Below are 11,689 nucleotides of genomic sequence, written 5' to 3' on the forward strand. Positions count from 1 at the left end.
GGGTGAAACAATCCCCCATGAGCCCCTGGGGCAGCGTTCCTGTCGGCTGACACAGCAGCTCTTGCAACAGTCTGGGTTTTTTCCTCTTTTGCAGCTCAAGCTCAAATAACGAAGACTGAAAAACCTCCACCCACCCTTCACCCACAACTGTAATATTCTGTTAGGGTGGCAATTAACATTTTTTGAGCGCTAAAAAAAGCCCTGAAGCTAAATAAGGCTTATTTTGAGAGGTTTTAACTGCTTCAGCACTTCCCGTAACAATCGGCATCAGTGAAATGATTGCAGAGCTTCTGGGAATGGAGCTCTTCTTAGGTCTGACTCAGACTTAGAATGTTACAGAATACTTGCAAAATGTAACTGTTAATAATATTTACACTGCTTAAACGTGCCTAACCAAAGTGACACCTATTGCATCATCTATCTGCAGTGTTTCTGGGTCCTTTTGAAGCATGATAACTGTGATCAGTGTTTTTGGCATGCACATCCCTGAACATTAGCATGAACAAAGCTGTTTCTTATGCCAGTGATGACATATATACACATTTTACTGGCTGATATTAAACCTATGAAGAACAGGATGTAGCTGTAAGATAACCCGAGTAAACACCTTAAGGCAATACTCACTTGGAGGAAGTGAGATAAAGCTTATATTTCAGTACTTATCAGCATTATCTTGGAGCTTTTTCCATTCTGAACCGTTTTGTTGTTGAATGACAAAAAAGTATGTATACGTTTTAAGGCTTTATTGCATAAATTGCAAATATTCATAACAACACCTTTTCTAAAAACATTACCCTTAGGGCAAAAACTGGGTGGATGTTGACTGGACTGCTTACATGCACACGTTTAAAGTGAAAGCAGCTTTGATGCATAACATCAGCGCTGATTCCTGGAATCAACCTACCCAACCAGATTTAGTATGGGTTATATGCTCCTCAGAGCGGACACATCGTCAATAGAGTATAATGGAGTACTGTACATTGTAAAAGTTTCTGTTTTGTGTTAATCTGAAATGCATCCAATTTTATTTTCTCAGATGAGAACGAACAACCAAAGACTCTTTATATTACACAAGGAATAGGAAGAAAGTTCACAATGACAACAAAAGGACATGCCATGCAAAAAGAAGTTGGAATAGCTTTCATCTTTCAAACATTTCATCTCAAATCCCTACAGGTTTTACCATCATCGGGCCCCCAGGGGCCCGGCAGCGCTCCAAACATTTCAGATATGCAACATTCTTTACGAGACTCGCAGGCGATTCAGAAGGCAGCTGCTTGTAATTGGGTTGGTTAGGCCACAGTTACTCGCCCTTATAGCGAGGAGGACGTTTCTCTTTGAACGCCTGCAAACCTTCCAGCCTGTCTTTGGTTGGGATCACCTAGGAGACAACAGAGTCGCAAATATCAGAGGAACGCTGAAGCTGAGCTTCTTAAGAGCTAAATATAGTGGCTTCCTGAGTGATCTAGGCCAGCGTTCGCGCTCTTCATGAAGAGCATTATGTTAACACTTGAAATGGCTGATACATAGACTTATTATTTAAAACTAAAGAATTGCATGCATTCTTTTGATATACTTAATTTTTGGGCATTTTGGCAGGAGAAACAGGAAAGGGAGGGGAAACAGAATTAGGAAAAGACCTCAAGCTGGGACTTGAACTCCAGTAAATTAGTCAGAGTGCCGCCCACATGGAAATGTTTATTCATCATTGTTAAAATAAATGACTCAATGTTGAAAACAAATGGGGTTTTTACTTCTGGAACCCAACCCAACAATATAAGATCAATATTTCATACAACAAAATTGTAGTTTGATTCTCAAGATTCATGGAAATGTTGATTGTGTAAACGTACCTGAGCATAGCATGCCTCTTCAATAGCTAATCCGGTCTTCAAATCCACCTGGAAACAAATCAACAACATCATTCACCAGTCTTGCGTCATCAGTTGTCATTCGCAGACTGTTTATATCAACCACAATTACTGTATTAGCCGCTAGAGAAAGTCTGAAATTATGCTAAATGCGCACACAACACACTTTCTTTTCTCCTTGTAGCCGTAGGAAGAAACCAATAAACGTGCAAGACCCAGGCTAATTGGAAATTACTGGCAGCATCTGTGCAAAATGATTTTACATTGCTTCTTGCAGGTTTCACTACTCCTTCAAAGTGAAACGCCAGGTGAGTGGTGCTAAAAGCACGTTCAGTTTTATGCAAGACAGAATACTATAAATCTGGCAAAGTTTTATTACAGTACACATCATGGCAGTTCTGAAACAAATTGTCGGGTAATTGGTGATAAATGTTAATCTGGTGTATCGCGGTTGAAAATAATGCAGCACCTACACTAAACCTAAACGATAGTGTTAACAAAAGCAAATGTGAGATAAAAGTGAATTTGCTGAGGGAACCATGCTGTTTTAGATTGCTTCTACAAGTCTTTGAGCTCTTTATCTTGTTCGTATTTCACGGGACTCGCATAAAAGCACTTCACATCACACGTACAATGCTTTACCAGGTGCGCTACTGAGCAAGTTTACTTTTTTAGATAAGCCATTCATACGGAGCTGCTTATGTGAGGGAAATGGCAAAATGCATGGGTTCACAAATCATGCACTATGATAAAAGGGTTTTGAGGTCATAACATGGTATTGTGCAAGGAACTGTTTGAAAATAAGTCTTTATTTGATAATCCGCCTATGTAGTCATAACTTGTGTGATAAAAGAATAAAATCTGTTGGTGCTTTACTGGCACTAGTGTTCATTTTAGCTGGAAACGGCAGTGAATTGTATGTACGGTCACATTTTAGTTTGGGAACCAATTCTCACTATTAACTACGACTTTTGCCTCAAAGTCATAGTAATTTGATAAGGCAGTTAGGTATGGGGTGGATTAAAGGATCTAAAATATGGTCATGCAGAATAGCCATTAATATGTGCTTTATAAGTACTAATAAACAGCAAATATGTTAGTAATACGCATGCTAGTTAACAGTGAGAATTGGTCCCTAAACTAAAGTGTCCCCATATGTACAGATACTGTATGTTTTTGGAGTTTAGCAAAAATGCAGGTAGACGCACATTTTTCCAATGCGCCCATGTTGGCATTTTCCTCTTTTAATGACTTCAACAGAATAGCTGAGGAGGTATCTGCTCTGTTAGGTCACTTCCTAAGGGACCTGTGGCCTGAGGGACCTGCGGTGTTGACAGGCCGGCCTCTGGGGTCAAGATAATGTCATGAAGCAGACTCTCTCTTCTCTCGAGAGTCTCTCTCAGACTCTCGTTTGTATGACTTCACATACAAACACACTGGTAAGCTTATACATGATGAGAAATGAGAGACGTACAGTGGGTAGTACAGCACAGCGGTTTATCTTATGCATCATGGTATGTCTGTTCTGATATGTTTGCTTACGGACAACACAATATGAAAATAAACATATCTTTTCAAATAGAGGAGATAATGTTTCCCTTATCTTTTTTTGTGACGCCAAAGGCAGTACGATTCAAGTCACCTGATTGTGCGAAATGGCCTCACTCTCAAAAGAATACAGCACAAGAAAATAACACTTTATTTTTGGCCAAATAAGTCACGTGCAATCTTACCTCTATTCCCTGGTTGATTGCTAACTTCGCCATTCGAATTGCAATTGGCCCCTGCAAGAGAACAATCATCAAAGCTTCATTAGAACAGTGTACACTGAGAAACTCTCTGAATGGAGCAGCACAAGTGTTCATACCTGAGGGATGAATTCACGGGCCAGATCCAGAGCTCGCAGATACGCCGCATCTCCAGCCTTATTCTGCTCCACAGCGTGATTCACTAGGCCAAGACTCTTGGCTTCGTCACCACTTAGCACCCGCGCCGCAAATATCAGCTCTTTAGCTACAGACACTCCTACAGTTCGTGGCAGACGCTGAGTTCCCCCTGCAGCCAGAACATGACAAATGTGATTCAAAGAGCCAGTTATTCTACTAGACATGTTGTTCAAATCTGTGACTGAGAATCACACTCCAAACATGTATGATTAAGTACATACATGACGGTTTAATAGTTTGGGAACTATTAAATGTTAAATGTTTTTAAGGAAGTCAACACTTAGGATGAACTTGCACTAGGCGTTTTGAACTGTGCCCGAGCGCGTTTGACCCCCAAAGCCTGGTTCGTTTGGCCGTCCCTGGCTCGGTTGGAAGAGGTGGGCCAGAGCACGGTTCAGTTGGGCTCGGTATGCATGTAGTGTGAGCGCTAACCGCGCCAGAGCATGGAACAGCTACTATTTTGTGTGCGCTACTGTCATCATTATGACCGCAAACATATTCTAATTACTACTAGGGCTGCGACGATAAATCAATGCAGAATCTATTCGTGGATCGATTCTGAGATCTGAGCATCACGATTCACTCTTGAATCGATTCGGAGCTTAGATTTTAACAGCAGATGGCGCTCTACTCTAGTTTTTATCCGCACACTCAAATGCTAATGAAGAACAGCGTTTGTGCATTCGGCTGAGTCTGTAATTTCACCTCGGCTCAGAATGCTTTTATGACGCGAGATTAATGTAAACACAGCCCACTGTGAACACCCTTGTAATTCGCTTCAACCTTTTCGAATTTTATGAATTCTTTTATTATTTTAGGTTCAAGTGTGTGTAAGGATTTGGAAACAAGCAGAGTACGGCTGTTTCTAAAGCATGCAGCGCCATCTGCTGTTCAAAACTAAGCTCAGAATCGACTCGAGAAAGAATCGCGATGCATTCGGAAAATCTCAGAATCGATGCAGATTCATTTCTCGATTCGCGATGCATCAATTTATTTTCCCAGCCCTAATCACTACTATTAACACTTTTCAACGAATTTTATTAAATCAAGTATGTTTAGGTTTATAACAGGTCTGGTTCTCACCTTATTGATGAGCAGGAATTGTAGTTTGAGAATAAAGCTGCAAATTATTTTATTAACGTCAGCTGCCTCCATTATATAATTCTCTAATACATACAAGTGAAAAATCGCTGAACGGCATAAATTATAAATTTATTATGCAGAATATTAGTGAAAGTGGGTTTCTCCGTAATCTCGCACATGACGTAAGTGTGCTCCGGCCCGGAAAGTTTAGTTTAAGTGTGAGTGCAGGCCAGCGGGGCAGTGGAGGGGGGATAATTGCACTCGGGCTCGGTTCAAGGCAACCGTGCCTAGTGGGAGTACACCCTTAAATATTTTTATGTTCACAATTATGCACCCCGAGCCACTCGAAAATTGATAAAAATATGTGATGATTCAAGTTGGTTGAGATGTTAAACGAATCACGATACAATTGATAGTGGGAGGGAGTTCATTTGAATGTATCTCTGAGGAGAACTGAGTCCCAATTTGCATACCATCCGTCCTAAATAGTATTGGAAAATAGAATTAGTATGTCCCAAATCACAGTGTTGAAAAGAGTATGCCAAAGATTCCCGGATGGTCTACTACTTGAGATTAAAATTCGAAGTGCAGATCGATGCACACTCTAACGGCTAATATTGCCCACAACACATTGCGCGGTGGACGAGGATTCCATTAGAACTACAAACATGCATAAAAAGTGTTTAAAAACTACAAACATGGCGGATATGCGAGAACGACTGACAGTCAGGGAAAGGGGTTTGCGTGATAAATTGCAAGGTCTAATCGGATTAAAAAATCTTTATTTAATGTTATGCGCGTTATATTTCATTTGCAGCAACATTGTGAGCTTTTATAATGATACGTTTAGTCATTAACTTTTAAATGCATCATTATGCAAACATATGACGAGAGTTCTCATCATGATAGACCCACGAATGGCAGATCAATGTGTTTCTTCATTTCTCTCCAATACGGTTGGAAATTAAATGAAACGAAATGTGGATGATATTAACTGTGATCAGATGATTACAGGGCAGTTTAAACAGTGACAGAATGCACGTAACTAAGCAACAGAGCGTCCGTTAAAGACGCAGTTATGACGAAGTAGTATGTCCCAAAGCTTGCCTACTGTTCTTCTACATAATCAAAAGTATGTACGTTTTCTTCACAAAAAGAGTACATACTTTTAGGGCATAGTATAAGTAGGCGAATTGGGACGCAGCAACACTGTTTTCGTGCATGAATCTTTAAATGCAAATGAGCTGCTGCTCCCCGCCCACCTTTTCCAGAATAGAGCTGTGACTTTACAGCTTTTACCTCAAATACTATAAAAAAACATCTGTTTGATTTTGATTATCATGTATATCGCGCTGAAATCATGCGTTTTACAGCCATATCAGTTTAAACTTCTGCTCTAGCGTGAAGATAAACATGGTGGATTGTGTGCGGCTCACTCAGGGCGGGGTCTTTGCTAATACGGCGATGTCAGTCAGCGGTCGTGGGTGGGGCCTAAACATTGTGACGTCACAATGCTCAGAGAATCAAAACGGCAAGGCGAATTGGGACGCAGCAACAGTGTTTATAAGTGCAGCTCTGCTTTGTTTACAGCATTAACCAAGGAAACGCTGTATCGCTGCTGTTAATAAGCGCCACCTGCTGGCAGAGAGTGAATTTGCACCTCATTCAGCCCGTCTGCTGTTTCGGTTTCGTTCAGATGTTTTATTTAGTATAGTTTCACAAATCTAAAATCAGACCATTCTGTTTTTGATTCAAATGAAGAAATTAAACAATCAAATTTAAATCAAAAACTGCTAATGCTGCATATATGCAGCATCTTTGTATGGATCGTGATTAAAATATAGTGGTTGGCTCGATTATTAAATGGAAAGAGCACAGTTTGTTTATATGAAGAGATTTATTTTATTTGTATTATTTATTATTTTATTTGGGATTTGTTTAAAATTTGTAATTTAGTGTTGCTATTTGAGATATTTCAATTTCACAAAGAAATGTGCAGCATTTTGACTGAGAAATAATAAAAGATCACATTTACGTTTATATTTTATCTTAAATATCATTTTGATTTAAAAAAATTGTGAGAAAATTGCAGTGTAAAATCAGTATCATGAATCGTATTGCATCGTGAGTTGAATGAATCATTACAAAATATATTAAATATTGAAAACAGTAATATTATGAAAAATTATTACATTTAAAAGAACTGTTTTCTATTTTTTTTCTATATTTTAAAATGTTCAGAAATCATTCTAATTTGCTGATTTGAAACATTTCTTATTAATGTTGAAAACAGTTCTGTTGCTTAATTTTTTATGGTAACCAAGATACAATATTTCAAGGATTGTTTGATAAACAAAGCATTTGTTTGAAATAGAACAGACGCCATATACTTTGCTAGCACGCTCTCTCTCAACAAGTTTTCTGATTGGCTGTGTCAGATTCTTCTTTTTCACTCTATGGTGTCTGTGCTTTCTAAGGCTGCTTTTTGTCAATTTTCAGATTTAAAAAAAAACTGAATACAACATCTTTCATCTTTAAAGTGGAACAAATCTACTAATTTGAGCACAGGTCAGTTCTGATTAGAGCAAACTGAGCAAAACGTTTGTATTAAAAATGGCAAAGAGAGAGGACACAAGAACTGTCTGATCAGCCACATTAATCATCTGAGAAATGCATGTTTAATTCACAGTTGCAACAACTCTCATGTGATCAATGCTTGTTGCACACATTGAAAGGTGCTGGTCTTTCACCATTGGAAGACAAACTCTCATGATACTGACTCACAGAGGAGGCTGAGCGTTAGAAACACATGACAAAGCTAATTGTTTTATGATGTGTCTTTAAACTGAGTCTTACAAATGATTGGCACAACTTATTGGTTGCACCCATGTTCCTAGGAGCTTTCATTTATTTCAGATTAACCTTAAAAAGGAACTCCACACGTGCAACTCAAAAGGCAACTAAGGTCACAGTCAACATGTACAGAAATAGATGTAATTATGGTCACTGCAATGCAATTCAACAGAGACAGAGCAACTCAACACAGCACAATAAAGAGAAATCACCAACAGACAAATGAAGGCACAAGGAGAGTGTGTGTGTCGATGTTTAAAAATCTGAACCTACCCAACCCCATAAGCATGACAGGCTGTGATGTTTTTAAACAATAGCTACAATCCTATCTATTCAACAGCAGGAAATTAACTTCATTGCTATCTAGGAAGTATGTTGAAAACATTTTACCGGTTTAGCTACTCTAGGCATGCATGACAAGTATTTAGAAGGAAAATTTGATGCATTAAAGTTTTAGTTCAAGGCAAACTGTGCAGTTTTCAATGATATAAATACTCCTGTAGTCTTCTATCACACAGCTGACGTAAAACTGAAGACTCTCTCATTATTTACTGTAAATATTCTCAATTAAAACCCGCATGCTGTCATGTTTTTCCCATAGAAATTAGACGCTTGAATATTTACGCAGATCTTTTCCATACAGCTACAGTACAGTTCACAATGAGCAGGGTTGCCAAGTTCTAGGACAGAAGCAAGTAAACATCAGATCATATTTCAGACAAATAATCACGTCTGCATTCCAATTAAAAAATGCCACTGGTTTCCTTATGTGGCATAACTGAATGCAGTTGCGTAAGAGAGTGAGAGGTATAGTAGGAGATACAGTATGTAGCCTAAAATGGAGAAAGTTTCTGTGGATGGGAAGATAATCAGTGAATGATTCAAATTTAAGTCTGTTCCTCATATTATCGTCTGGCTTCAGAAGAAGAGTAGAGTGCAAGTTAAATGGACCAACTTTATGGTTCTTTCTATGGTGTGTTTTTATTTATTGCGTTTTCTTGGACATGAATTATTGTTGTATGGAAAATAGCTGTTTGAAGATTGAATATGAAAGAAAACACCACAACATAAAGGTTTGGATAAACATGAGGGTGATTAAGTTTAAATTTTTGTGAATTTCTTTAATGAGTCAGGGATGCACATAAGTGGTGTGCAGATGCGCATGCACGACCAAAATAAAATAAAAAAATAGTACAATAGTATTATAAATATATATGTATAATACTATAAATTATAAATATTTATTATTTTGTTTATTATTTTATATTTAAAAAAACAGGTGAAATGCAACAATACTATCATTATTATTAATAATTATTTTATTTTTTATAATTATATTTAATGGGTCACACTAGGTGCAGTGTGATCACCAAACCAAATCTCCATGTGCTCTCTCATGAGAACCAGACTGAAAAGCTTAAGTGCACCCCTGATTAGAAGTCATTTCTCCCGAAGAGTGTAAAGTAACAGTAGGGCTTTTTGGTGCCACTATTGAAATCAAGCCACCTTTAACTCAAAAAAAGGAAAAATTACATTCTGAAGCCTCCATTTATAATCGTTGAATCATGAAACTTTTCTTTGGAAATTTGCCGTTTTGGCGTGTTACTGCAACTTGAATTCACATAATCAGGCCATCTTTTGACTCAGTTGCACAACTCTTACTCAAGCTCTTGGGTGAAATATGTTTGCACATGAAAGTGCAGGGACGTGTTGCATAAGTGCTCACTAATAAAGCAGTTCCCTGCCCTCTAAAAGACACATGAATAAATCATAGGGTTTATGAATCTAGGGCACAGACTGACTGTCTTTCCAGTTTGACTATATTTCTGTCAGAGCATTCTTGGACAGCAGCGCAAATATTCTACCGCCTGTGTAGAAGTGTGTGACTTTTATACTGTACATACAGACAACCGCAATATATAAATACAAATATGAGCAATGATGAGACCGATCTAATTTTATTGCAAGCTTCCCATTTCATTAGCCATCAAAATGAACTATCAATTCTCAGAAAACAAAACCACAAACAGCTTAGGAAAAACATGAGGGTGATTGTAGGTTGATTTCCTGAAACATTGTAGAGCTTTTGAAAACCGTATGCTTTTCTTTTCTTTTTTTTTCAATTCCATTTGGAACTCAAACAAGCATTTTGAGTGCTTATCTTTGAATCATGACTCTTTTCTTTAGAAATGTGCTGTTTTGGCATGTTATTGCAACAAGGACAGGTTCCTTTCACATGAATTTGAATGAACCCATCTTTTGACTCTATTGCACAACTCCTACTTACCGTAAACAACACAATATGCAAATACAACCAAGAGCAACAAGACAGATCTAATTTTATTGCAATCTCATTTCATTAGCCATCAACTGTTTTTAACAAACACATGTATATCTGTGGCTCTTCAATGGTTTATTAAATATTATGATAATCCCTGATGTTAGAGAAATACAGTAGTAGATCAAATATACATGTTGTGGATTTGTTACGACTAAACTCAATGACTTGAGCCAGTAACAAACAACACTGTGTTATGCGGCAGAGATTTCGCAAGAAATTCAGGGAAATCCTTGCATCACATTAGTCCTGGCTAGTGAGAAAGTGGCCTTTGCCTTTATACAGCGCATTTACAACAACACCACCAGATTACCAGAAACAGTGTCAACACGCTGAAGAAAGACGGAGGGTAAAGAGTGTGACAGAGGTTAGCTCAGGGTTGTTTTGAAACCAGCAGCAGAGGCTGGTAAGCGTTACACATTGCATTCCAAGAAACCGGAGCGGCCGTCAAGAAAAAGAGTCACAGTCAAACATGTGCTGGAGTTCCTGGAAGGGCTACACAATCCTTGCAGCCTTTAATCTAATCTTGTCCAATTTGACAGGATTTACAGACTCAACATGCATGGATAAGACATAAATAGTGCTGTGATCGTTCTTCTACTTTCAAATAACATGTACATTTTATGACTGAACCTTACGGTTTTTGTTTTACGTTGGGCTTTTTTGAGCCCATAATAATGGCCTAAATTCTGAAAAGGAACTAATTTCTTTCTACATTCAAATTATGGGTCTCATTCATAAAACTCAACTAACATAATTGTGCTCTTAATTCTTATATAAATTGCTACGTTTAGTTCAATGTCCCAATTTACAAAACAAAAAGCTACGGTTTACATATAAATCATTCTGCTTGTGTTTGATGAATGAGGCCCAATGTTTGCAAGCAAATAATTACCTGTATTTATTCTAAAAAATGTGGTTACAGAGTATATACCTTTTGATTGACAGTATGCACACATTCTTATTTAACTAACTGTGCAATGCCTCACAAACTAGTGCTGTCAACTGATTAATTGCATCCAAAATAAAAGTTTTAGTTTACATAATATATGTGTGTACTGTGTATATTTATTATATAAATACACACACATGCAGTATATATTTTGAAAATATTTACATGTATATATTCATATAATTCAATATATATAATATATTTAATATACAAACATACATTTTTTTCTGAAATATATACATGCATGTGTGTGTGTATTTATACATAATATATATATACACACACAAAGTACACACACATATGTGACCCTGGACCACAAAACCAGTCATAAGGGTCAATTTTTCGAAAGTGAGATTTATACATCATCTGAAAGCTGAATAAATTTTGTTTGTTTGTTATGTAAGTTTGTTAGGATAGGACAATATTTGGCCGAGATACAACTATTTGAAAATCTGGAATCTGAGGGTGCAAAAAAATTAAAATATTGAGAAAATCATCTTTAAAGTTGTCCAAATGAAGTTCTTAGCAATGCATATTACTAATCAAAAATTAAGTGTTGATATATTTACAGTAGGAAATGTACAAAATATCTTCATGGAACATGATCTTTACTTAATATCCTAATGATTTTTGGCATAAAATAAAA

General features: G+C 37.4%; 1 protein-coding gene across 1 annotated transcript in view; it reads right to left on the reverse strand.

Annotated features, from left to right (window-relative positions):
• Window positions 1–724: 724 nt before the first annotated feature.
• The window catches only part of auh (AU RNA binding protein/enoyl-CoA hydratase), a 24,868-nt gene continuing 13,903 nt past the window's right edge, over window positions 725–11,689 (reverse strand). Inside the window, exons 7-10 of the mRNA XM_016504940.1 lie at window positions 3,739–3,926; window positions 3,605–3,655; window positions 1,854–1,901; window positions 725–1,381 (exon numbers count right to left, since the gene is read on the reverse strand). Coding sequence (XP_016360426.1) covers window positions 1,304–1,381; window positions 1,854–1,901; window positions 3,605–3,655; window positions 3,739–3,926 — 365 coding nt within the window. The 3' untranslated portion in view covers window positions 725–1,303. The remainder of the gene's footprint in view (window positions 1,382–1,853; window positions 1,902–3,604; window positions 3,656–3,738; window positions 3,927–11,689) is intronic.

The sequence above is a fragment of the Sinocyclocheilus anshuiensis genome, unplaced genomic scaffold, assembly GCF_001515605.1.
Source record: "Sinocyclocheilus anshuiensis isolate Anshui unplaced genomic scaffold, SAMN03320099.WGS_v1.1 scaffold210, whole genome shotgun sequence".
In the NCBI taxonomy this organism is placed as follows: domain Eukaryota; kingdom Metazoa; phylum Chordata; class Actinopteri; order Cypriniformes; family Cyprinidae; genus Sinocyclocheilus; species Sinocyclocheilus anshuiensis.